At 55.9% G+C, this 24,247-nt stretch overlaps 1 protein-coding gene across 1 annotated transcript in view; it reads right to left on the bottom strand.

Annotated features, from left to right (window-relative positions):
• The window catches only part of VAV2 (vav 2 guanine nucleotide exchange factor), a 143,492-nt gene that overhangs the window by 815 nt on the left and 118,430 nt on the right, over positions 1-24,247 (bottom strand). Inside the window, exons 15-29 of the mRNA XM_006900555.1 lie at positions 23,863-23,995; positions 23,035-23,049; positions 20,795-20,904; positions 19,382-19,483; positions 18,681-18,769; positions 13,827-13,843; positions 13,137-13,158; positions 12,524-12,651; positions 11,455-11,529; positions 10,246-10,298; positions 9,308-9,424; positions 8,870-8,957; positions 7,364-7,487; positions 6,572-6,658; positions 5,538-5,692 (exon numbers count right to left, since the gene is read on the bottom strand). Of these exons, the coding sequence (XP_006900617.1) occupies positions 5,538-5,692; positions 6,572-6,658; positions 7,364-7,487; positions 8,870-8,957; positions 9,308-9,424; positions 10,246-10,298; positions 11,455-11,529; positions 12,524-12,651; positions 13,137-13,158; positions 13,827-13,843; positions 18,681-18,769; positions 19,382-19,483; positions 20,795-20,904; positions 23,035-23,049; positions 23,863-23,995 (1,315 nt within the window). The remainder of the gene's footprint in view (positions 1-5,537; positions 5,693-6,571; positions 6,659-7,363; positions 7,488-8,869; positions 8,958-9,307; positions 9,425-10,245; positions 10,299-11,454; positions 11,530-12,523; positions 12,652-13,136; positions 13,159-13,826; positions 13,844-18,680; positions 18,770-19,381; positions 19,484-20,794; positions 20,905-23,034; positions 23,050-23,862; positions 23,996-24,247) is intronic.

Raw genomic sequence — 24,247 nt, 5'->3', positions numbered from 1 at the left:
GGGCTGGAGGTGATGTCAGGAGCCTGACGGGGGCCACCAGGGGCTGGAGGTGATGTCAGGAGCCTGACGGGGGCCACCAGGGGCTGGAGGTGATGAGGAAGCTGTGGTTTGGGATTCACAGAGCAGAAGAACACCATGGTGTTCTTGGGGAATTTTTGTCTTCTTTCTTTCTAAATACACTAGCTTGGCATTCAGCCAGGAGCCAGTAACAAAATCTAAGAGTGCACACAGATAAGAGAGCCCACGGGTAGTTCAAAGACTGAAGTTACTGGTTAGGAAATTAAAATCATTAATTTACATGTTTAGCAAAATTGATAAAGGACAGGTGTGGTCGCACTGTGGGCATTAGGACTAATGCTACAAGGCAAAATGTGTATGAATAATTGATTAAAAAACCAATAGGCTTTGTTTTCTCACTTAAATCACAACTTACATAAAAGGAAGGAAAATGGATTAAAAAGTAGACATTATTACCACAGAGCTGAAAGAGAAATCACATATATGTAAAGTCAATAAAAAATAACTTGAAAAACAACTATGAGATATCATCTCACCCCAGTAGGAATAGCAAACTTTAGTAAAACAGCAAACAACAAATGCTGGCAAGGTTGTGGAGAAACTGGAACCCAGTTGTAGTGTAAAATGGTGCAACCACTGTGGAAGGCGGTATGGCACTTTCTCAAAAAGTTGCAAATAGAGATACCATTTGACCCAGAAATTCCATTACTGGGAATTTACCCCAAAGGGACCATAACTGCCACCCAAGCAGAGAGAAGCACACCCATGTTTATCTCGGCTTTGTTCACAATAGCAAGGAGCTGGAAACAACTCAAGTGCCCATAAACAAACAAATGGATGGAGAAGCTCTGATATATTCACACAATGGAATACTATGCTGCATTGAAAAACAAGGAACTCATACAATATTATTCAAAATGGGTGACCCTGGAGGAAATTATACTGAGTGAAATATCTCAGTCACAAAAAGACAAATATTGAATACTGCTACTGTTGTAAAACAGGACTGACATCGAGGTTGGGGGGAGACTGAGAAAGATGGGATAAATTATATTGCATTGAAACAGATGAGGAAGACAACCGTTTAAAAGGAATATATGATTAGGTATTATTGTCATGACAGGAGTCCAGAACGAAGGCTGCACAGTGGAGTGGACTTAGGGGAAAGGATTGTATAACAATGAAAGAATTTTACTTTTCAAAAAGCAGAGGGAACTGGGGGTGGGGAGGGGTGAGCAGGGAGAAAAGTGCAACAATGAATGAATGGAAATCCAAAGCCCCTATAATCTTTCATTACAATTAATAAAAAAAGAAACAGTAACTGAATGGAAACCATGTGAAAGAGAAAACAGATGCTAGAATGGGCCACAGTAAGAAGAGCCACATCTATGTGTGCAGAACCAGCAGACCGGCAGAGCAGGAAGGAGAAGAGAGCGATATATTCTGAGCTGGCTGAGAAATTTCCAAACACTGATGAAGGATATCAAGCCATTTCTTTCTGAATCACAGCAAATCCCAAGCAGAATAGAGACCACCACACACACAGGCACAGGTGGTGATGCTGATGGGAGCCATGGACACGTGTTTACACGTAGCTCAGAAAAGAACAGACAGTGCTCCTTCTGCGAGTAACAGTAAGACTTCCCAAAGAAATGATGGAAGCTGAACGAATGGGATGGCATCATCCGGATTCTGAACTAGAATATGCACAATCTAGATCAAAGACAGCTCTCAAAAACGAACGTGCAAAGTCTGCGTGAAAAGAAAGCAGGTCTTCATGGCAAAATGACCGATTCTTGGAGATGGACAGGGAGAAGCACAGAAAGGTTCTCCTTGGGACTGCCAAAGTCAGTACTTTTCAATTGCGATAGAAAGAACTAAACAGGGAAAGAAAACCTAGCAATGAATGTGAAAGCTAGGAGCTCAAAGAAACCTCAATGTGAGGAAGGTAGAGGGTCAGAGAGCTGGACTGACCCGAAGACCACAGCAATGGGTTCAAGTGCATCAGAGGAGGAGGTGGTGCAGGACAGGGCAGGCTCAGATCTACCACTGACAAGGGCGCTGGGAGTCCAGTCGACTCGACGGCACCTAACAACAACAACAACTACTGCAAGATTCACGAGGCGCAGGGCATTTTCCTGATCTCTGGAAGCTGATCTGCCAATTACAGGACACCCTTCTTTGGAATAGGAACAAATACAGATCTCTTCCAGTCAGTTGGCCAAGTGGTTGTTCTCCAGATCTCTTGGCACAACTTGGTGAGCACATCCAGGGCAACATCTGTTAGCTGAAATATCTCAATGGGGATACCATCTATTCCTGGGGCCTTATTTTTTTGCCATTTCCTTCAAAGCAGCCTGAACTTCTTCCTTCATCATCATAGGCTACTGCTCATATGTTGTTTCATAAAATTCTTCTCTGTCTGCCAGTTCCTTTTGATACAGTGACTCAGTATATTCTTTCCACCTTCTTTTAATACTTCCTGGATCATTTAACATTCTGCCGAAAGCATCCTTGATTATAGCAGCTCAAGGTTTTGAATTTGTTCTTCTGTTCCTTGAGCTTAAGAAACGCTGAGCGAGTTTGGCCCTTTTGATTTTTTGACTCCAACTCCTTACACATCTCATTGTAGTATTTTACTTTGTCGTTCCATGCTGCCTTTTGGAATCTTCTGTTCAACTCTTTAGTATCTTGAATTCTTCCTTGTGCTTTGGCTTCTCTGCGCTCCAGTGCAATTTTCAGAGTCTCTTCTGACATCCGTTTTGGTCTTTTCTTCCTCTTCTATCTTTGCAATGACCATCTGCACTCTTCCTGGATGATACCCTTGATATCCTCCCACAACTCATCTGGTCTTCGCTCATTAGTGTTCAAGGCCTCAAATCTGTTCCTGAGATGGTTCTGAAATTCAGGTGGTATAGACTCAAAGTCATATTTTGGTTCCTGTGGATTTGGTTTAATTTTCCTCAGCTTCACCTTGAACCTGCATATGAGTAGTTGGTGGTCTGTTCCATAATCAGCTTCTGGCCTAGTTTTCACAGCTGATATTGAGCTTCTCCAGTGGTTCTTTCTGCAGATGTAATCAATCTGAATCCTATGCATACCATCAGGTGAAATCCATGTATATAACCTGCGTTTATGTCTCTTAAAAAACAGATTTGCAATGATTAAGTCATTGGTTGTGCAAAATTCAATCATTCTCTCTCCAGCTCCATTTCTGTTACCGAGTCCATGTTTTTCAACTACTGAATCTTCTTCTCTGTTCCCAGCTTTTGCATTCCAGTCACACAGTATTATCAATGCATCTTGATTGCATGTTCAATTGATCTCTGACTGTAAAAGTTAGTAAAAGTCTTTATTTCCTCTTCCTTGGCTCTGGTTATTGGTGCATATATCTGAATGATAGTTGTATTCATTGGCCTTCCTTGTATGCGTATGGATATTATCCTGTCACTCACAATATTGTACTTCAAGATGGATCTAGAAATGACTTTCTTAACTACGAAAGCAACTCCATTTTTCCTTGTCTTTTCATCTCCAGAGTAATATATCATATGATCATCCAACTCAAAATGCCCCATGCCAGTCCATCTCATCTCACCCAATGCCTATTATGTCAATATTTATGCATTCCTTTTCTTCCTTAACAATATCTAATTTTCCTATATTCATGGTTCTCACATTCCATGTCCCAATCACCAGTGTCTGCTTACAACTGTTCCTCTTCCTTTCTATTTCCATACTTGAAAGCTCCACCTCAGTTGCCCTTTCTGTTATCTACATGTGTTCTGCTGTACATAGGGTTTTCAGAGGCCTGCTGTTTCAGAAGTGGATGGCCAATCCTTCCTAGTCTATCTTAATCTGAATGTTCAGATTTAGAGAAGTACCAGATAGACCAGCATTTTACAGAAAAGTGAAAGATATATCCCTTATTGTGGAGTTAACCATTAGTAACAGTGTTGTCCCTGCCTTTGGCACACATGTCTTTCACAGAAAATGTCAAGGCCATACAAGACAGAGAAGGCTGAGACACTGCCCCAGGCTGTTACTGTATGTACTGTGGAGTCAACAGTGACTCATAGTCAAGAGGCTCTGAACCCTGTCCTATCCTGGGCCAATATCAGCGTCTCTGACACACGTGCCCCCACTGCCATGGTCTCAATGCCCACCCATTTCATCTAAGGCCAAGTACATTCAATTCTGGATGTACTAGATCCAGGACCTGTGAACAACAGCTCCAGAAGCTATTGAGACAAGTGGTGGGATGTGAACACAGACTATGGTGGTGACGAGAGTTCCTTTATGAAGCCTTTGCCCTCCGTGGTGCTTTGGAAAAACAGCTTGAGAAACTTTCCTTCTAAAAGCCCTGAGGAGTTACTTTAAGTCAGAGATTCTACCCCAGAGGGTCTGTCACTCTGTCCAGCTTCACAGTCATTTCCTGGGTAAGCTCTAAAGAGCCTGTGGTGTGGCACTTCTTGGCTGATCCTGGACTGCAGCCTGACCTGTGATTGGTCAACAAAAAATGCAAATGAAGTGTTTATGGAACATGCAAATAAAGTTTGTGACTTAGGGGGTGTGGCATGTATAGAAACTGACAAGGAATTTGTATACGTAAGCAGGTAGCCGCTCCCATGTTTTTCAGACAAGAGAAAAAGCAAGAGAGAAGAGGCAGAAATAAATGAGGCCAGAAAAATGGAAATAGCTGTAAAAGAGGCAGCAGTGGTAGGCCCAGAAGAGGTCAGCAACAAAGTCAGCGCAGGTGACATGTGGAAGGGCCAAGGCGACTCTGTCTTGGGGGCCTGGGGGTGATGCGAGGCAGTGGCCTGTCTTGGGAGGGGGAGGAGAAGCGTCTGTCCTGAGCAGGCTGAGAGGCACTCAGCACATGCCCCTCTGGCGGGAGGGAGCCTTTCTGCGTCCTGCTGCCTTCATACACCACGTAACAGGATGGTTTTTGCGGCCACTGCAGCAAACCATGAAACCCCGCAGGAAAGTGGAGTGTGATGCGAAGAGACAGCTGGTAAAACTGTCAGAGGGGCGGAAGGTCTGCCCTCTACCTTGGAAGAGCAGCTCTGGGCCAATCCTCAGCCCTGAAGTTAAAGGGCCAGGCAGGGAGGAGGCATGGGCCCTCTCACGTGCTGGAGGAGGAGGGTGGTAGGAGTGGAGACCAAGGTGCCTCCCCTCTCACATCACGAGTGCAGAAACGAGGCTGTGGAAGAAGGCAGGAATTCCTCCTTAGACCCCGTCCTCCCTCCTGCCAGCGGGGACTGGACACCTGTGAAGGACACCAAGATGGCTGTGCCCCTGCCCTGGCCATGAGGGACAGGGCCCAGATGTGGCTGTGCAGTGGCTCCTAGGCTTCTGTGGCCTCAGTTTCCCCACTATGCCCTGAGGTAATGGTGCACCTGTGTGCATGCAGCATTGCCATGGCCCAGGGTCCCCAGCACAGGGTGTGGGGCACGGCCTTCTCTGCTATGGGCCCATCCACGCCCCACCGCAGGCCTGGCCCCACGCGGCCCACTCACCCGCCCGTTGGCCTCGCCCTTCCACCAGCCCTGGTCCCCGCCGATACGGCTGAAGATCTTCACCACGTCGCCTTCTCGCAGCGAGAGCTCCCGCATGTCCCGGGCGGCGAAGTTGTACCTGGCCACGGCCGTGCCGATGACCCGGGGCGTGAATACTGTGGATGACAAGGTGGTGTCACATGCCCAGGGCTGTGCCCAGCAGAAGGAGGCAGAGCTGGGAACTGGCATGAAGATGGGCTTGGGCCCCAGGGCTTCCCGCACCCCTTGGTGACCTCTCTGGGGCTCTGGACCTTCCTGTGCCCCCATCCTCACCGACAGGAGTGTGGGCAGGTATCCCACCCCATTCTGGGCAGCTGAGGGGTCTACAGGTACACATGAAGACTGCCATAGCACCTGTGGGTCCCCACGTGGCCCTCAGACACTGTGGCGACAGTCCCAGAGAAGCACCCCAGCCCAGATCCTGTTGTCAGACCTGCAGATCTGGCCCCTAACTTCTCTCGTGTCCCCAGTCCCCAAGGCCCAAACCCAACTGGAATCCCTCTAGTGTGAGTGGGGCCAGGGACACAGGAGTCCTGGTGGTCGGGGGAAAATGACGGTGACAAGGGAACTGCACACGAATGCAGGTGGCACTGCTGTTCTCAGGTGAGTGAGGAGGGGGCGTTGGCTCTGGCAGCAGAGGTATCCTCCCCGCCCCCACCACCGTCAGCTCTGCCCCACCGCCTGTCCACCCATTTGGTCGCCTGCATTCTCAGCTACCAGAGGCAAAGCTTCGGAGGAGCAGGGAGAGCAAAGGACAGACAAGACTGGTATGGTGGACAGCAGGTGAGTACCCCAGAGGGGTCACGGGGAGGCCGAGCCCTGATGCCTCCCCAGGTGCCCGCAGCAGCTCTGTCCCCTCCTCCCTTTCTTGACCCCCACCCCACCCCCTCCAGGAGGGCTCTGCAGGCAGCTGGGGACACTTCCAGGCAGGGCCATGGGCAGCAGTGGGCAGCCTGGCTGGTGCCAGCGTGTCCCAAGCCAAGCAGCAGCGGTACCTGACCAGAAGGGAGCAGAGGAGCCCTGAGAAGCAAAGCTGAGGCCCTGAGGACTGAGAAAAGAAAAGTTGTAGGAAGCACAGGAAGCTGCAAAGAGGCGAGAGAGAGCGTGAGCGGGGCGGGCGTGGGGGACGTCCACCACACTCAGGCCGCAGGGCCCGGGGCCCACTCGGAGGTCACCCGCTCCACGGGCCGCTGTCGTGGGGAGTCAACATACAGCCAAGCGTGGGCTGAGCTGGGCTGTGAGGACATGCAGGGAGCCCTGGAGGTGTTAGCCACTGGCCAGTTGGCGCTCTCTGCCCAGGGGGGCCCAGGGGGCCTGCAGCCTGTGCACTGGGGGACGCAGGAGGCTCAGTGTGTCAGCAGGGAGAAGCTCTGGGTTCCAAGCTCCCCTGGCCCCTAATCCCAGACGGGCCTGAGCCCTTCCCTGTCTGGGGCCACGGCTGCCCCTCTGAGCACGTGATCACAGCCCGAGGCAGGCATCTGGGGACAGACGAGCCCTGGCCCTGCTCCCCGCCCCCCCAAGCGGAGTACTAGGGTGAGGCTGCAGCAGGCATCTGTGGACAGATGGGATTGGGTCTTCCTTGCCCACCAGTGACAGTTCAGCATGGGCGTCTCTGTGTACGGCCCGAGTCGGCCTCTTGTCTGTCACCCAGGCAGGGGAGGGATGCACTGGGGGACATCATACACCTTCAGGATGGGGGCCAGGAAGAGGTCCCTGGTTTATGTCAGCATGGTCCCAGGAGGGCTGGCGGGTGAGGAGGGCCGGCAGGCCAGGGGCACCGGCCTTACCTGGGGACCGGCTGGAGGCCCTGGCAGCTGCACGCTCCCGGGACTTGTAGGGGTACTTGAGCGTCGTGTCCAGCTGCTTGAAGCTCTCCTTGAGCGAGTGGCACTGGTAGTACTCCACCAACTCCTGCAGACACACACTCACTGGCCGCCGCCTCCAGGCAGTCCTCCCTCAGACCCAGGCCTCCACCTGGGTTCATCTCTACCTGAGTTCATCCGGGGGCACTCTTCTCCTGAACCCCTTCCCGTCCCACCTCAGCACCCAGCCACGAGGGCAGTCAGCGTGAAAAGGCCGTCTGGTGCAGTGGTCACTTCCCAGGGGCCTTTCTAAAGGAGCCAGGGGAGCACTAGTTACTCCAGAGACCACCCAGGTGTCCAGCAAGAGGGGTCCGGCTACAAACAACAATATCCAGCAGGGCCCAGCGGTGGGACAGGGGACTCGGGCCATGTGAGGAACACAAAGGAGGTTCTGATTTAAAAAGTCCAGGTGGCCAGACCACAGACCACCTGTAAGGTCATCAGTAACCAGACAGCACTCGCTCCTCAGAAAAACCAGCTGGGGAGGGGCAGACGCAACCAAGCAGGGAGACAGGATTTCAAGGCCATTTCTAGGTAACTACGGGTTCACTGAGTGGCAGTTAATCTCCAGACTGCTGCGCAAAAGGTGACTCCCGCTGCCCCTCGGGAGCGAGGCCTGCAGCCCTGCTGCTCACGGGTCAGGCCTCTGCAGGGCTCTGCAGCAGGTCCTCTCTGAGATGAAGTTGACTCGACACTGAACAACAACGAAAGCCTGAGCTCAGCGTGGCCGGGACAGTGGGGCGCGGGCTAGACTCTGTGTGAGGGTGGCCCCACAGAAGACGTATTATGTGGGGACTCCACAGAGATGTGTGAGGGGGGACCCACAGAGACGTGGGGGGCCCACAGAGATGCGGGGGGCCCACAGAGACGTGGGGGGGCTCCACAGAGACATGTGAGAGGGGCCACAGGAGACATGTGAGAGGGGGTGACCACAGAGACATGTGTGAGGGGCCACGGGAGACGTGTGTGTGGGGCCACAGGAGATATGTGTGAGGGGGGCCCCACAGAGACGTGTGTGAGGGGATGACCACAGAATCTGTGTGAGGGGCTCCAGAGATGACATGAGTGAGGAGAGATCCACAGAGACGTGTGTGAACGGGGCCCACAGGATCTGCATGTGAGGGGTTTCCACAGAACACATGTGCGGGGCTCACACAGCTCTGGCTGGGCCCACTAACCACTGTCCAGTGTCAGCCCCGACGTCCACTGCAGGCTTTGAGGACAGTTGTCAGGACACAGGGGCTGTGACGCGGCTGTACTCTCTGAGGAGTCTCAGTCCCTCCCGTCTTCTCTACTCTGAGAAGTTTTCCTGATCGTGACGTTTGTCCCCAGCCCAGGACGCTCACCACAGCCAGGCCCTGGCCCCACAAGCCTGGCCTGTCGTGGCGGTGAGCGGCCATGTTACCAGCCAGGAGCCCCAGAACCACCTACCAAGAGGCTTTCAAACTTCTTTGCTTCTGTGATGTGGATCCAGCTGTCCTTCTCCACCACCTTGATGTGTTTCACCTCATCGTTAAACCTGGCCACAGAGCACGCGGTCACTGTGCAAGCAGGAGGCTTCCCTGGGCGCCAGGCTGACCGCACCGTGGGGAGAGCCTCAGCCTCTGCCTTCACCGGGCTACCCCTGCACATCACTGTGCCCCAAAGCTCCTGGCTGCCCTTGTCTCGGCCAGTTTTCCTTGGGCAGCTGCCTGTCCACCTTGGCTGGTCATAGCTTCCTTCTCAAAGCCCCACACCTCTGTCGCTCAGCTCCTCACCCAGCCCTGCATCTGGGCATGCCCTGCCCACTCAGCTGTCCAGGCCAGCCTGCGCCCACCCACCAACCCTGACCCTCACAGTTCTGGTCTCCGGGGGAGGGCTGCCACCTACTTGATGCTGATGGCGAAACGCTCAGCCTCGGCGGGCCGCTCCCGTATCAGGTAGGTGCCGCTGGCGTGAGCTTTGAGCAAGTTGTCCGTCTGCTGCCTCTCCATGTTCCCAGCAAACCTGCACGAGGCGAGCGGGGAGCGGGGAGGACACCATGTGACCACGTCAGCCGTCCTGTAAGGGCCTTTGACCTCGCAGCAGGTCAGCGAGGAAGCAGACGCCAAGACCCTCAGGATGGATGGGCTCAGAGGTGGGTGGCGGCCCAGACACAGCCTGGAAGGCCCTGGGGTCTAGTGGTCCCTCAGGGGCCAGTGACCGGAGACGCCGGGAGTCTAGGCTCTCAGTACAATGTGTACACCCAGGTTTCTTTACTAAACTGTTTCCACCGTTTAAAACGCAGCCACAACACAACCAGGTCCTCTGCTGCTGTCGAATTGACCACGACTGCAGTGACCCTAGGACAGCTCTAAACCCTCTCCTGTGCCACCCTCACCACCATCGACACGCTCAAGGCACGGTCACTGTGCCAACCTCTCCTCTTGTGCTGACACCCACCTGTCCCAGCATCTCGTCCTTCTCTAAGGTCCCTCCTCACACAACACGCCCAAAGTACGTGAGGTGGACTTTCACCATCTTGTCTCCAAAGGGCTAACAGTTCTCAAGTTCAGTTGTCGGGGGAAAGGCCAGGGGTTCGAATCCACCCAGGGTGTTGTGCCCAGGCCCAAGCACGGGGAGGGGGGACTGCATGAGAAAGATTCTCACTCCTGAACACAGAGCCCTTGCCGTGAGTTAGAGGAAGTGAACAATCTGATGGGCTCCAGCCATTCAGAGCAGAGGGTGGGGCTAGGGGCTCAGCGCATGTCCCCTCCGCTGGCCCAGGGCCCTAGGACTGTCCCCCCGCTGTGGGGCCACGCCCTCCACACCCGTCTGAGCTCACTCACCAGGGGTAGGCTGTGTAGTCGATCTCCCGGGATGGTGGCCGGCTGACGGGTGGCTGGCGAGAAAGAACAGGCGTATTACTGTCCCCAAAGCCACCCGCAGAAGAGGGGCAGAGGGCCTGCCACTAGTCACAGATCCTCAGGTGAGCACGGGCGGCTTCTGTGGACTGAGCCCGGCTAGACTAGACGGCAAGGTCCTCAGGACAGCAGCTGCTTAGAATGTCCGAGGGAGTGAGGAGGAGGACACCCCAGTGCTTCCACAGCCTGGAAATGCGCATACGCCAGCCTGCGGCCTCAAGGCAGCTTCCTGCCTGTGACAGCTCCCTCCTGGGGGGACCTCAAGGTGGCCAACACCCTGTCCAGTCACAGCACTCCACTCAGCATCTCGCTGTCCACCTCCTGGTCCCTGCTCACCATGCAGAAGGGGAAACTGAGGCCGAGGGTGGGGAAGGGTCTGCCCCAGGTTCCTTGAGTTGCTGCCCATTCTCTGCAGTGTGGTCCTCTTGATGTGTCTCTGTCACATGGACAGACGGACCATAAGGAAGCCGCAAGGCAGACCAGAAGGGCAGCGCAGGGCATCCCTCAGTGTTGGAGACCCTCAGCTTGAATCACTGGGCATGGGGAGACTTCACATTCTCATGTTGACTTGCCTTTTTCTATTTTGGGGTGGGTGTATCGGGAGGGTGGTGTGTCCCACTTCTTGCCTGTTCTAAGGCCTACTGTCTGTCCTCTTAAGTCTAAGACTATATAGTTTTATCCACACCAGGGACGGGAAAAAATCCTGCTGTCTTCCCCCCCCTCAGGACGGCTGCCAGAGTCCCAGCTCTGCCTCTCCTACACCAAAACCCAAACCAAGGGGCCCCTTCGGCACGATGGTTAAAGCATTTGCTGGCTCACGCCCACCAGGGGCTCCACAGTGAAAGACGGGCATCTGCTTCTGTAAAGGTCATAGCGTAGGGGGCCCGGGGGCAGCCCTCCTACTCTGCAGGGTCCGCGAGTCACACTGGACTGTGACAGGGGGCTTCAAGTCTCAAGCAACAGCCAGTCCATCGTCCAGGACTCAGGGAGGAGCATCCCCCAGTAGCCCCCCCGAGGGGACCGCATCCCCGTCCACAATCACAGAGGCTGTCCACCAGGGAATGGGCAGGGGTAGCCCAGCACGCCCACCTCCTGGCTGCTCCGCTCTGGAAGCTTCTGTGGAGGAGAACTTACCCTTCCGTCCACGGGACAGGGCTTCACAGACGAGCTCGGGAAGTAGCCTGACTTCTTGGTCTGTAGCAGCCGGCCCTGAAAAGGAGGGAGATGGCCAGTGCACGCTGGGCTCGGACTGAGCTCAGCTTGTCTGCTCTGGTCCCCTGCTGTGGTCTCAGGTGACCTTATGACCCTCTGGGACAGATGAAGGGCATGCCCACTCTGCAGAGGAGAAGACAGGCCTAGAGGTTCTGCCGCTCGCTGAGAGGTGGAGCTGCAGCTCTACGCTGCCTTCTGTCCGGTCGTCTCCCCCACCTGCACCCCTGCTGGTCAGGACTGTGTGGAGGACAACAATTTGGGGCCTGGGACAGGCAGGCAAGAGTGGCCTTCACTTCTGTCCCCTTTGCCTGGACGACCCTCCAGCGTCCCCCTAGAGGCCTTCCTCGCCTCCATTTTACCAAGAGCCCTGGTCAAGCCGGGGAGGGAGGGAGGACACTGGGTGGGGGCCCTGAGCAGCCAGTCACCCTACAGGACAGAGACACCCAGCCCACAGAGCCAGCCCACAGAGGGACTGTCATGCTGCCCATGAGAGCAGGCTGGCTCCTGCACACTGCGACTGCCCGGCTGGGCTGGGGTACCCAGAGCCTGAGTGGACCTGAGGGTCTCTGGCCCCTGGGGCACAGCAGAGGGGCTGGGGGTCAGGGAGGAAAGGAGGCATGGGAAGGTCTGACGCTCTCAAAGGACCACAAAGAGACCCAGAACTGGAAGCCATGTCCCCCTGATGTATGTGGCCACGTCAGAACCCCCACTGGACAGGTCCTAGGAGAAGGCAGTAGGGTCAGTGCTGACAGTGGCTGGGGCCCAGGGAGGGCTCTCAGCCGCCTGAGGCAGGAAGCTGGAGTGGGAGGGGGTATGGTCTCTCCTGTGCAAGGGCCCATGAAAGTGGAAGGGATGATGTACCCCTAATGTCACCAAAGCCTGTACCTCCAGAAGACTGGCTCCACGGGCTCCCTAGCAGTCGGGAGCACACAGGGTTGGGTGACCTGCTGACCTGTCCCCTCCCTCTCGCTCCTGGGGGGTGAGGACCCACCTCCCACCACTGTGACTCAGGGTCACCACGAAGCAGCTCCACCACATCACCCGTCTGGAAGGTGAGTGCCGGCTTCCCAGGGGGCGCAGGGTTACCGTGGTAATTCTGCACGGCCACCATCCTGGGACCTGCAGAGATTGCGGGGGGAGGGAGCACTTGATGAACAATGCCGCCAAGCCAGCCAGCAGCCTACTCGTCACTGACCTCCACCCAGCCCTGTGCCCGCAGGGATCCTGTTTCCTGTTAAACAGCCTGAGTGCTCACTGACCACTTTTATTAAACAGAAGCCTGTGTGTTTTTGTCCAAACACCTTTTCCATTGGTTGTGTGCAGTCGGGATGGGGGCTCCTGTCTCAGAGAAGCCAGTGGCAGCTGGGGCTAGACAGGGTTCGAGCAGGTTTCTAGAAGGGCCCAGAGATGTGCCAGGGTCCCTTCAAGCAGTCCCGGGCCCCTGCTCTGCTCAGATGTGTGGCCCCTGCACAAGCGGTCCCCCTTGCCAAATCTGTTCTCAAACAAGGAGCCCCGGTGGGGAGGGAGAAAGGCAGGCTTCTCCCATCGGTGCCCACTCCCCAGGGACTGGACCAGGGAGGGGAGAGGCCAGGCCCTAGACTCACCTGGCCCTGCTCCGGAAGCATCCTGTGAAGGACAGAGGGTGGTGAGGGGTGGCTCCCACCCAGCTGACTCCTCCCTCCCTCCCCTCAGGTGGGAGAGCAGAGGAAACAGGTAAGAGGTTGACGGGGCACGTCATGACCCCACAGGTGTTTGGTGACCATGTCTTCCACCTCTGTGCCCTCCCCTGACCCTCCCCTCCTCTCTCCCACCCTCTCCAGGGAGTCTATCCTGACCATTGGCCCATGGACAGCACCCCTGCCAAGCCTGGGCTCCCCCTGCCACCTGGAACGTGGTGTGTCATGCCTCCCTCCCCCTCGAGGGAGTCTGCATCCCCCCAGATCCCTGTGAGATCCCAGATGGTGGTCAGCATGACCAGACCCCACAACTCAGTAAGACACAAAGCTCAAGCCCCACAGACAAATTCCAGAAGTTTGTCCACAGAGGTGCTCGCCCACGCCAGGCAACGGGGGGCAAGGACAAGTGACAGAGCGAGGCACTCAAAGTCACTTCTACTGGACAGTCCAGTGGGTGGGCAGGTCCCTTCTATCATGGTCACTCGGGGCATAAAGGGACCACAGCCGAGCCTGGACCACGGGGAGGAAAAGCCTTAGATCGACAGTGGGGTCGGGGGTGTGGCCCTGGCTCTGGGGCCACCAGGGCGCAGGGAGGGCGGGGTTGGGGGGCAGCCTTACCAGGTCAGCAGGAAAACCTGAAAAGGAAGCAGAGGGAGCATCAGATGGGGCCACAGAGACCCCGGGGTTGGCCCAACCCAGGACCGGTGTCCCCACTGCCAAGGCGTCCCACGGGCAGCTCAGACAGGGCTGCAGGTGCATGGACTGTGGCCATGTGACGACCAGGTGCTGAGCCTGGTGCTGGGGCCGCAGCTGAATGGAGGCCTAGTGTTGGCCCCCAGGTGGTGAGCAGGGCTGCCTCAAGCTGGAGGCTGCACCGGACTGGACTCCTGGGGCAGGCGGCCACGGGTGACCAGCCATGCCTGCAGCGGCAAGCTAGCGTGGTCGTCGCACTGCCTGTTCTCCCGGTTCCCCGCCACCACCCTGGGCTCCCCAGTGGGAGGACGCTGCCCCAGGCTGAGACCTGGTCACCAGCCAAGCAAGGCTGCCTCCCCGCCCTGAGACATGAGAGGACACAATGAGCTTCTCCTGTTGGTCAAACAGGGAAATGGCCCTGGGGTCGGCGTGGACACAGCCTGAGGGGCAGCTCAAACTGGACAGCAAGTATGAGTTTCAGGTCAGAGAACGCAGCTTGGCATGGAACCGATAGGCCAGTGGGAGGGCCCAGCAGAGGGACAGCTGGGGGATGCACGCTTGGGGGAGGCCAGAGTCTCCTTAAGATCCTGGTCACTAGAGTTTCCATAAAAGTTCAAACAATCCATTCCGGGTCCATTCTGCCCTACGGTTCTCAAGGTCATAATGGGCAGTGGCTCCAACCCACCAGCTGCCCCTCAGGAGAACGGGCCCCACAGTACAGCCCGCAGCTCTGCTCCGCGTGGCAGGGTAACCATGGGCTGGAGTCTGCTTGATGGCAGCGGAGGTTCTGTTTAGTCTTAAATTTTTGTGTTTTTCTCTTTAAAAAAACCACAGAAGTGCTTATCTGCTAACCAAAAGATCAGCAGTTCAAAGCCACAGGCTGCCCCTTAGGAGAACAACAGGGGCCACGTGCCTCACAAGGACACTGGGGCCATGCACCCTGTAAAGGAGAGAGACGGGGCCGTGCGCCCCGTGAAGGCTCTGTCCTACGGTGCGGCTGTGAGTCAGAACTCACTCGGGCAGAGGCTTGCTTAGGCTACTCTATACATGCTCCATTCTCCGAGAGGAAGCGGGTTACTTCATAACTTGTCTGCCATCAGTTCAGAATGGACCCCTAGCTGACCCTGCAGTGGATTTTCAGATGCAGTAAACTGCACCGCAGGAGACTGTGCATCCTTCTGGTGGATTCGAACTGTGTGTCTTTGGGATTGCAGTGCAGGTTCTTACCATCAGGCCACAAAGCTCACTAGAACTAGAAAGAAAAGAGTTATTTTTAAAATACCCCATGTGTAAAGAAATATTGCAACATAAGGTGGCTGGCAGTTTCTGGGCACTTTGTGGGTGAGAAATGCCTTCTGTTTGTTGGGTTTATTTGCTCGAACACGCTGCTTTTAGGCTCTGAATGGCACAAGTGTGGGCCAAAGTCCCCAGATCTCTGCAATCTAGACTTCTGGGTCCTGGAGTTTGGGGACCCCAGGCCATGGTCCTCATGCAGTGTGGTGATCCCCAGGCCACGGTCCTGAGGTAATCTTCTGAACCCTCGGCCACCTCCAAGTCAACCAGCAGTCTCGCTGGTTAAAGAAGACCTGGGCACTGAGCCCTCTGGACATGTTTGGCTGGTAACCAGAAGGTGGGTGGTTCAAACCCACCTGCAGCTCTTATTAGGAGTCACAGCCTTGGAAACTCCACGGAGTTTTGCCAGTGCCTCCAAATCGACTCCAAGACGTTGAGTCAACTGATTTCTTTCTTTTTTTAAACAAGCCTACGTCTCCAGGTGGCACAGACCACCACTTACTGAAAGGCTGCAAGTTCAAGTCCACTCAGAGATGTCGCAGAACAAAGCCCTGGCCACCTGCTTAATAAAGAACACACACACCCCACCCCCAGCAAAGAGTGCAGCCACTGAAACCCTTGGACTGCTGTTCTTCTGCCGAGAGGGAGGTCACCATGAGTGCCAGGGACTCCAGTCCATGCTCACGGGCTGCGCCGGAAGCGCCGTGAGGGTCGGCGGCCACTCGGCCAGCACTGTGCCTCTCCCCGCAGCGTCCGCTGGTCCCCGCAGCGTCTGCTGGGTCTCTGCATCCCTCGTTTCTGAGCTCCGGCTCTCCTCGCCGGTGTGACCAGAGGCCAGCTCGCGTGCAATAGCGGTGAACTCAAGTCACTCTCCCTTCCTGCTGGCAGCCAGCCCGCTGTGAGGCGGGTTTCATTCCTTTCTCTTTTCTTTCCAGGAGTCCTCCACGCCTTTGCCCTCTCCTTTCACTCTTCCATGTGGCCTACTCCACAAGCTATGCCTCTATCTTACTGTCTTCATAAACCTCCTTTCACTTCAATCAACCCCTGTCGTCAGGCAAATGCGGCTCTTGCTGGCTCCTGGTCACACACTTCAGTATCAGTAGAGTGTCCAGTTGTCCAGGGACCCCAGAGCCACCTCTGCAGCCGGGCCTGGTGACCTGCTTTCCAAAGGTCACAGCCTTGAAGCCCCTTGTGGGGCGTCTGCTCTACACAGTGGGGTCCCGGGCAACACCCACGGACGAGGGGTGTGGTCAGAGGGCAGCGTTGACAGAGGAAGCAGGGCCGCTGTGTGTTCTCGGACACGTGCAGGCCGGCAGACAGACAGACGCGCAGGACACTGCCCCAGGGCTGCAGGATGGGGGGCTGGTCCTCAGCCTCACAACAAATGAAAACTTCTGACCCGATCTTGGCTGTGGACACAGTGACCTGGGCAGATGCCCACCAGACAGAGCTCACACCTGGGGACGGGTGAGGCACCGAGACTGCCAGCCTGACACCAGTGCTGCCATATTAAGCCTTGCTAAGCTCCCGCCTAAAAATTCCGAATATTGTTTTCTCTGAACTGTGCTTGTTTTGGCTCCTGTAAAACCGCTTGCGTGCTGATAAGCAGGTGTGGCAGGTTAGCTCAAAGAACTGCCGTGACTGAAAGCACGCTGATAAGCAGGTGTGGCAGGTAAGGCCGCAGCTGCCACCGCTGATAGCGATGCTTTGAAATCCTCTCAAGGTTTCTCATCTGTAGGAGAACGGGGGTCTCAGTACTGGATGCGACACCAGGCAGGCGTCTCTCTGAACAAAGCTCAAGATGTTCGCATCCAGACACGCAGCTTTGTCGGCCCCTGGCCTCCGGGTGGGGAGCTGTCAGGAGCACACCCACCGCCCCACAGCGAGCTGGAATCCTAACTCTGTGCCTGACGCGAGCTCTGGTGGCACAGTGGCTACAGCGCTCCCACCAGACACAGATTGACAGCCTCAGAAATCCTACCGGGCATTTCCACGCTGCCCTTGGGGCCTGGCAGTCAGGATCTCCTTTGATTCCGTTTTCATACCTGGGGGTTTATTATTATTATTATTTGGGAATGAGGTTTTCCTTGTCATGATAACGAGGTCACATCAGTTCAAGGAGAGTTCTAAACCCCCTCCTGGCGGAGGGACTGAGCAGATTCGAGAGGGAGCAGCCTCGTGCACGTGCACGATGGAGACAGAGGTCTCACGGGACCACTGGGGCCTGAAGGACTGAGAACTGCGAGGACAGAGGGACGTCAGGGCTGCAGAAGCTGAGACCGGACAGTCCCCAGAGCTGACAGGGGAGCCGCGCCCAGACCCGGCGTCCTGAATCTGCCCTCCTGACAGCGAACACAGAGGACTGACGCCTTTGGACCGGGGTGCTGACAGGGCAGTTCCAGGCTGACAGCACAAGTCTGCACTGGAAGGAGAGAAGCCTTCGAGGCGAGGCGGGTTAGGGTTAGGGTTAGGGTTAGGGTTAGGGTTAGGCGGGTGAGGCTTCATTTCAGGGATGCTGGACGCAGGAGCAGGAGGGGCTGGTTCTGGGAAAGGATTTCATCTTCTGTGAAGCAGAGAAGCGGTGAAAAACACCCTCAGTGCTACAGACTGATCAGAGGCTGGGACAGAGGCCCTGACACCGCACTGGCTGTGGGGCTGCTGCCCAGCACTCAACAACATAACCAACACTGACCAAGACGGACTGATAGACGCAGTGGCCATAACAAGGGCTCAAGCACAGGAAGGGCCACGAGGACCAGCAGGGCTCTGTTCCGACGCGCATGCGGTCACTACGACGTGGACCTGACGTGACAGCACTGAGGAAGCCTCTTGGAAGGTGAGAAAATGTGTCTGTACAAGCACGCCCACCCGTCACTGCAGCACTTGGAAGGTGAGACAAGGGCAGTGGGGACAGCACCACTGCCTGAAGCCACTGAGGAGGCCAAACACTGTGGCAGCCACTGGCCCATGTCCGTGCTGCATGACTCTGTCCCTGTGGCGGTGAGCTGATGTCCAGCTAGCTGGCCTGGCTGTAAAAACTGCCCCCAAGAGAGCTGCAGATCCCCAGCCACCCCACCGTTCCCGCCCAGGACCCCCCAGCCACCCCACCCTCATCGCCTTCTCAAGGTGCTCACAGGCCGCACTGGGCCCAAGGCTGTATGTGACCCAAGTCTTTCTGTGAGCACCATACAGGTGTAGGGGGTACCACAGGCCCCCTCACAGCCTGGGGCAGAGGGGGTACGGAGCCCTGAGCACCAGCCTAGGGTCCTGTGAGAACAGTAGAGTGGGTGAGGCGCTCAGCCCAGGACTTCTAAACTCCTCAGAGCACTGAGGTTGCGGAAGTCAGAATGACCCTCATCCTGTCCTGCCTGCCCTCGCAGCCCTCAGAGTGGAGTGGTCAGTCTCCTAGGCCAGGGCCATCCTGTGTGCCACCACAGCCCTCCCTGGAGGTGGTCAGTCACACCCCTCACCCGACGCGGTACTCACTGATCTTGCAGGGGGGCATCACCTCCAGACACTCCTTATGCGCCCCGACGCCACACTTGGTGCACAGGTAGCCCTGATAGAAGGTGCCCCTGTGTGGGAAACAGGGCGGAAGTGGGATCAGGCGGGCCTGAGCCTGGAGGTCAGGGCCCCGAGGCCTCCTGCTGTGGGCGGCCACCTTGCTCTCTGGCCCGTCCCTCAGTGCCCAAGGCCCTCGAGGCCCCTGCACATGCTGCAGCCCACCTTCCATCCAATCCCTTCTAATGCAATCAGAGGCCACACATACTGTTGACTGTGACCTGTCCCTGGTTGGGTCACGGGAGTGGTGGGTGACAATGTGGACACAGGACACGGAAATGGACAAGGACACAGATGTGGACACTGGACATGGAAGTGGACAGATGATACGGATGTGGACCAGGACACGGATGTAGACACATGACACGGAGGTGGACACATGACACGGATGTGGACACAGGACACGGAAGTGGACAGATGATACGGATGTAGATACTGGACACGGAAGTTGACAAGGACACGGATGTGGACAGAGGACACGGATATGGACAGAGGACAGGAATGTGGACACAGGACATGGATGTGGACACAGCACACAGATGTGGACAGAGGTCACAGATGTGAAACAGGACACAGTGTGGACACTGTAGCCTCAGTGGGGGCAGGGTGGCCACGGGGACACTCACCGGAGGAACATCCTGCAGGCTTTGCAGCTCGTGGTCTTGTCAAACGTGTACATCTGGAAGCTGTGGTGGTTGGCGTGAGCTTTGTCCGGCTTAATGTTGGACCTGAAGGACGGATGCAGAGTGGAGTCATGTCAGCTGAGAGCTCTCAATCACCAGCTCCCCTGATCCCGCCTGCAGCCAGAACACCCGGAATTGGCAGAAGCCTGGACAGGGGTGGCCTGGACTCAAAGCCAGCTGTGCCCTGTGATCCTGGGCACTCCAGGGCCACGTTCACGTGAGGAGAATGAGAGCGTGAGCACAGGGGTTTGCACTGGTATGAGAGAACATTCTAGAGCGTTGGCAGTATAAGCTGGGTATGGCCGGTGTCAGCATTTGTCAAAACCCAGCCAGTGTACACGCTAACACGTCCATGTTTCCCGTGTAACTCAAACAACACACACGTAACACGTTCACACCCCACACGTGCCCTCCACACGTCCCTGGGCCGGTGAACACACAACCTGCCCACACGTCATCGTACGTAAGCTCGCCAGGGATGACTCCGGCTTCTCTAACTGCAGCTTGCACCACGCAGGGATGTGAACCACTACTCAGTCCTCGCTGAAGTCCAGGCTGACCTCAGGGACGCTGCAGGCTCCATTCCCATCAATTCAAAAAAGTGGACACTGCCATAAAGCGGTCCCTTGAGGACCTTGATTTCCCAGTACAAAAAGTTAGGTCCACGCTCCCTCGGGGTCTACGGAGCGTGTGAGAGCGTGATGACAGAATCTGTGACAATAACGGACACAGGACACAGACACGAACCGAGCTCGTGCTGTCAGGAACACGGCAGCGGCAGCCACAAAGCTTCAGTTTGGGAAAAACACGGCATCTTCAAAGGGCAATAAGCGAGGCTGGCCTGAGCCTAGCATGAGGGGACTGAGGCTCTGTGGGTGACACGTCATAGAACAAGGAGCAGACGTGATGCGGGGACATCTGAGGTGAGCATTCGGGTACTGACCACACAATTCTTTCCATTCTGCCAAAGGCTTGGAATTTTCCAGAATAAAGTGCAGAGGGGTTTCTGTCCATGGCAGACACGGACGCCCTCGGCTCCCACGAACAGCCCTGGTGCCCCGGGCCCCGTGCACTCTGATGTGATCCCAGCACACCAGCTCTCAGCTGCTGGTCTGGGCAGAGTGGGCTGGGTTAACCAAACAGCTGGGTCAGGACAGGCCACAGCAGAGAACCCGGCCCTGGGCAGGAAGGTCAGCAGCTGAGGTGGCAGGGGGACAGGGCTTGGCATGTCCCCACGCTCCGGCCCCCAATACACACACTGTGACTGTTCCTGGGCAGGTCCACGATCCAGGGGTCAGTGTGGATGCTGCTGTACACCGCACCCCCGAACCCCGGGCTCTGGGGGCCACCACTCACATGGCCATCTCGAACTGCTCCATCCACTTCCTCTTCATGTCCTCCGTCTTGCAGAAGAACTGGAAGCCCTGCTTTCCTTGAAGGTGGATGAGATAGAAGCCGTAGGACCACTGCGGGAGAGGAGACACGCTTGTTGTGCATGTGTTGTCTGCGTGTGGGCGTGCTCCCAGGTGTCTGTATGTGCCCTCACGTGTGGACGAGCTCCCAGGTGTCTGTGTGTGTCCTCACGTGTGGGCGAGCTCCCAGGTGTGTGTGTGTGTCCTCACATGTGGGTGAGCTCCCAGGTGTGTGTGTGTGTCCTCACATGTGGGTGAGCTCCCAGGTGTGTGTGTGTGTCCTCACATGTGGGTGAGCTCCCAGGTGTCTGTGTGTCCTCACGTGTGGGTGTGCTCACATGTGGGCGTGATCCCAGGTGTGACATGTACTCTCAGGTATGTATGTTACCATCTATGTGCACATGCATGCATGTGCATGTGGTCCTGGTGTGTGCACATACGTGGGACAGTACATCCGTGTTCAAACGCTCACATGAGCATATGCCTACATGTACACGTGTGTTCTTATATGCACTCATCTGTTCTCATGTGTGTGCATGTGTATACATTTGTGCCTGTGTGCACACGTTTGAAGGCACTGATGTGTGCTTCCACACACAGGCCCGTTTACATGTGTGTACATGGACATGTGTGTATTTGTGACCAAGCACATATGTTCTGTGCTTATCTGTATATATACACTTATGCCTGTACGCACGCATGATTTGTGTATGCAGCCAGAGATGTGTGCCTAGAGGTGTACACGCGTCCCTGGGTGCGTATGTGCGCACCTGTACACATGCTTGGTTTGTGTATGTAGCCAGAGATGTGTGCCTGGAGGGGTACACACTCACATGTGCACATATGCTCGTGTGCATGCATCCTTGTGTTCACGTGCACATGCCTGTACCTGGGTGTCTATCCATGCACACATTCATGCCTGCTGTACACGTTCTCGCATGTGTGTGTGCAGACGTGGCTGTGCATGTGTGTGCACTCACGTAACTCTGTGCATACGGCGTGCCCATGTCTGTACACTGCTCTTCTCTGTGCCCACCTGCATGTGTGTGCAGGTGCATGTGAGCACATGTGCCTGTGTGTGTGCACACCTTTTACAAGGGAGCTCTATTGGCCTAACAGTAAGGAACCGCGCTGCCAACCTGAAGGCATGCAGTTCAAATCCACTGGCTTCTCCACAGGAAAAAGATGGGCAATCTCCTCCCGTGCAGTTTACAGCCTCTGAAAACCTGCTGAGGGGCCAGCTCTGGGCGGGTCAACGGTACTTAAAACAATAACCACCCCTTTGACAAGGAACGCTGAGGCCTCTCCATTGTGGATCTGGGGTGGGAGAGCCTCCCCAACTGCTTCCACCTCCTAAATCTAGAAAAAAATCACTCCCCCAAAATGAAGCATCAGAAGAGGATGGGAGCAGAGGACAGCCACAGGCAGGGGCTCGGGGGCTCGGCCACACCGGCCACTAGCAGGGTTTTTTAACAGGTGCAGGGGGGAAAGCTGGGAAAGTACGAGAAAACTTGTGTCAGAAAAGCTGGAGGGAGACAGAGCGCGGGAGGAGGGGAAGGAGGAAGGAAGAATGTGGGGAAGGGAGGGGAATTCTTCCGAAAACTCTGTGGAGTCCTCCTGACCCTTCACCCAGGAGCGTCCCCGGGGCCAAGGCGCAGGCTGGGCTTTGCTTTCAGAAGGAGCCAGCCCTCTGTAATGGCCAGCCCTGCTCTGCAGACCCAAAGGTGGCGTCTGTCCGGTGTTTAATCCACCAGCAGCGCCTTTAGAGAAGAATGACAATTCTCCTCCACTGCCCACGGAGGGTCAGCTACAAGGCAGTCCTGATGCCACGGCATGACCGAGCTATCATCACAAACACACATCGCTCTTGTGGTGAAGAAAGACAGGTGATGGTTCAAATCCACCAGATGCTCTGCTGGAGAAGGAGGGGAAATCTCCTCCTGTACCAGTCAGATCTGATTTGACGGTACACGTAAAAATAATACAATTAAAAAAAAATTTAAAAAAAAAAAAAGACAGGTGAATGACCCAGGCAGGCTGGGGCCTTGTCCATTTTGGTTCCATCCCTGGGAACACAGCCCTCCACCCCAAGGATCCTGGCTGGACACTTGGGGCTCTGGCCACACACCCGGCTCAGGTGAAGCCTCAGGCCCCACACCAAGGAGGCAGGTGCCAGGTTCTTACCATTTTCCCGTGAGACTAGAAGCATGAGAGGAAGGAGAGAGAAAAGAGTCATTCAGAGGGTTGGCCTGGCCTGAGTGGGCACATGCCAAGCCCAGCAGCTGCACGGGTCCTTAACCCTCTCACTACCACACGGCCCAGGCTGGGGCTGCCCAGGGGCCAGGTATTGCTGGGGTAGGTGCTGGAGGCTGGGACTCACAGGCCAGAGCCCAGTCCATGCGCTCAGCACTTCCACATCCTCCCTGGCAGGATGGCTAGACCCATCCATCTTAGTCCCACCTCCAGCAATGTATCTCCAACCCTGGAACATGGTCCTGAGTCCCCAGCAATATAGCATCTCCATCAACTACAGCCCTGTTCATAGGAGTACAACTCCACTCTCATTATCATAGTCCCACCCCCTGTTCCATATTAATGTGTCTATTCATCGTGGCCCCACCCACAGCCACATAGCTCCACCCCCACAACATGGAACAGAGTTCCAGCACTATGGCCCCATCTATCTTAGTCCTGTCTACACTGGGGGACCCCACCCCAGCTGGACATCAGAGTCTCTGCTGAGCAGGCCACAGCCATGCCCATTAGGTCAGCTGGGGGCAGGAACAGCAAGGTTGGTGTCCACCAGGTCCCTGTCCACAACCCACATCAGCCCTGACCCTCACTACCAGCCTGGGCGCTGGGGTCCTACGTGCACCTCGGGGAGGAACTCGGAACCACAGCCACCCTCCATGACAGAGGAGAGGCTGGGACCCCAGAGCATGCCGCCCTCACCCACCCTGTGTCACGACGGGGGTCTGGGATGGTGCACTGGCCCTGCAAGGGGCGGCCCACCTTCTTGATGTCCTTGTTGTTCATGGGGTCGTCGGTCATCTTGTGGAAGAGAAGCTCGATGATCTCCTTCAGCTCGTAGCTGTAGCCCTTCCGCTTGCAGACGATGACCACCTTGTCAAACAGGAACAGGTACCTGGCCGCCCAGGGGAATGGGCAGTCAGCGGGCAGTGCTTCTGGGCACGGGCCACCTCTGCCTGGGAGCTGAGCTCACAGACACACACCCCACCTCCGAGACCTGGTGCCACCTGAGTCAGGAGCAGGACCCAACCTACAAGCACATCCTGAAGCCTGGGGCTGCCTCCCCAAACCTCGCCACCACCACCCCGAACCCTAGCTTCCTCCCCCGTCACCACCACCACCCCGAACCCTAGCTTCCTCCCCCGTC

This window comes from Elephantulus edwardii, unplaced genomic scaffold (assembly GCF_000299155.1).
Source record: "Elephantulus edwardii isolate Elephantulus edwardi_28Jun2011 unplaced genomic scaffold, EleEdw1.0 scaffold00289, whole genome shotgun sequence".
NCBI classification, from domain to species: Eukaryota; Metazoa; Chordata; class Mammalia; order Macroscelidea; family Macroscelididae; genus Elephantulus; species Elephantulus edwardii.
The sequence above is the reverse complement of the archived record's forward strand: the minus strand, read 5'-3'. Positions and strand labels throughout refer to the sequence as shown.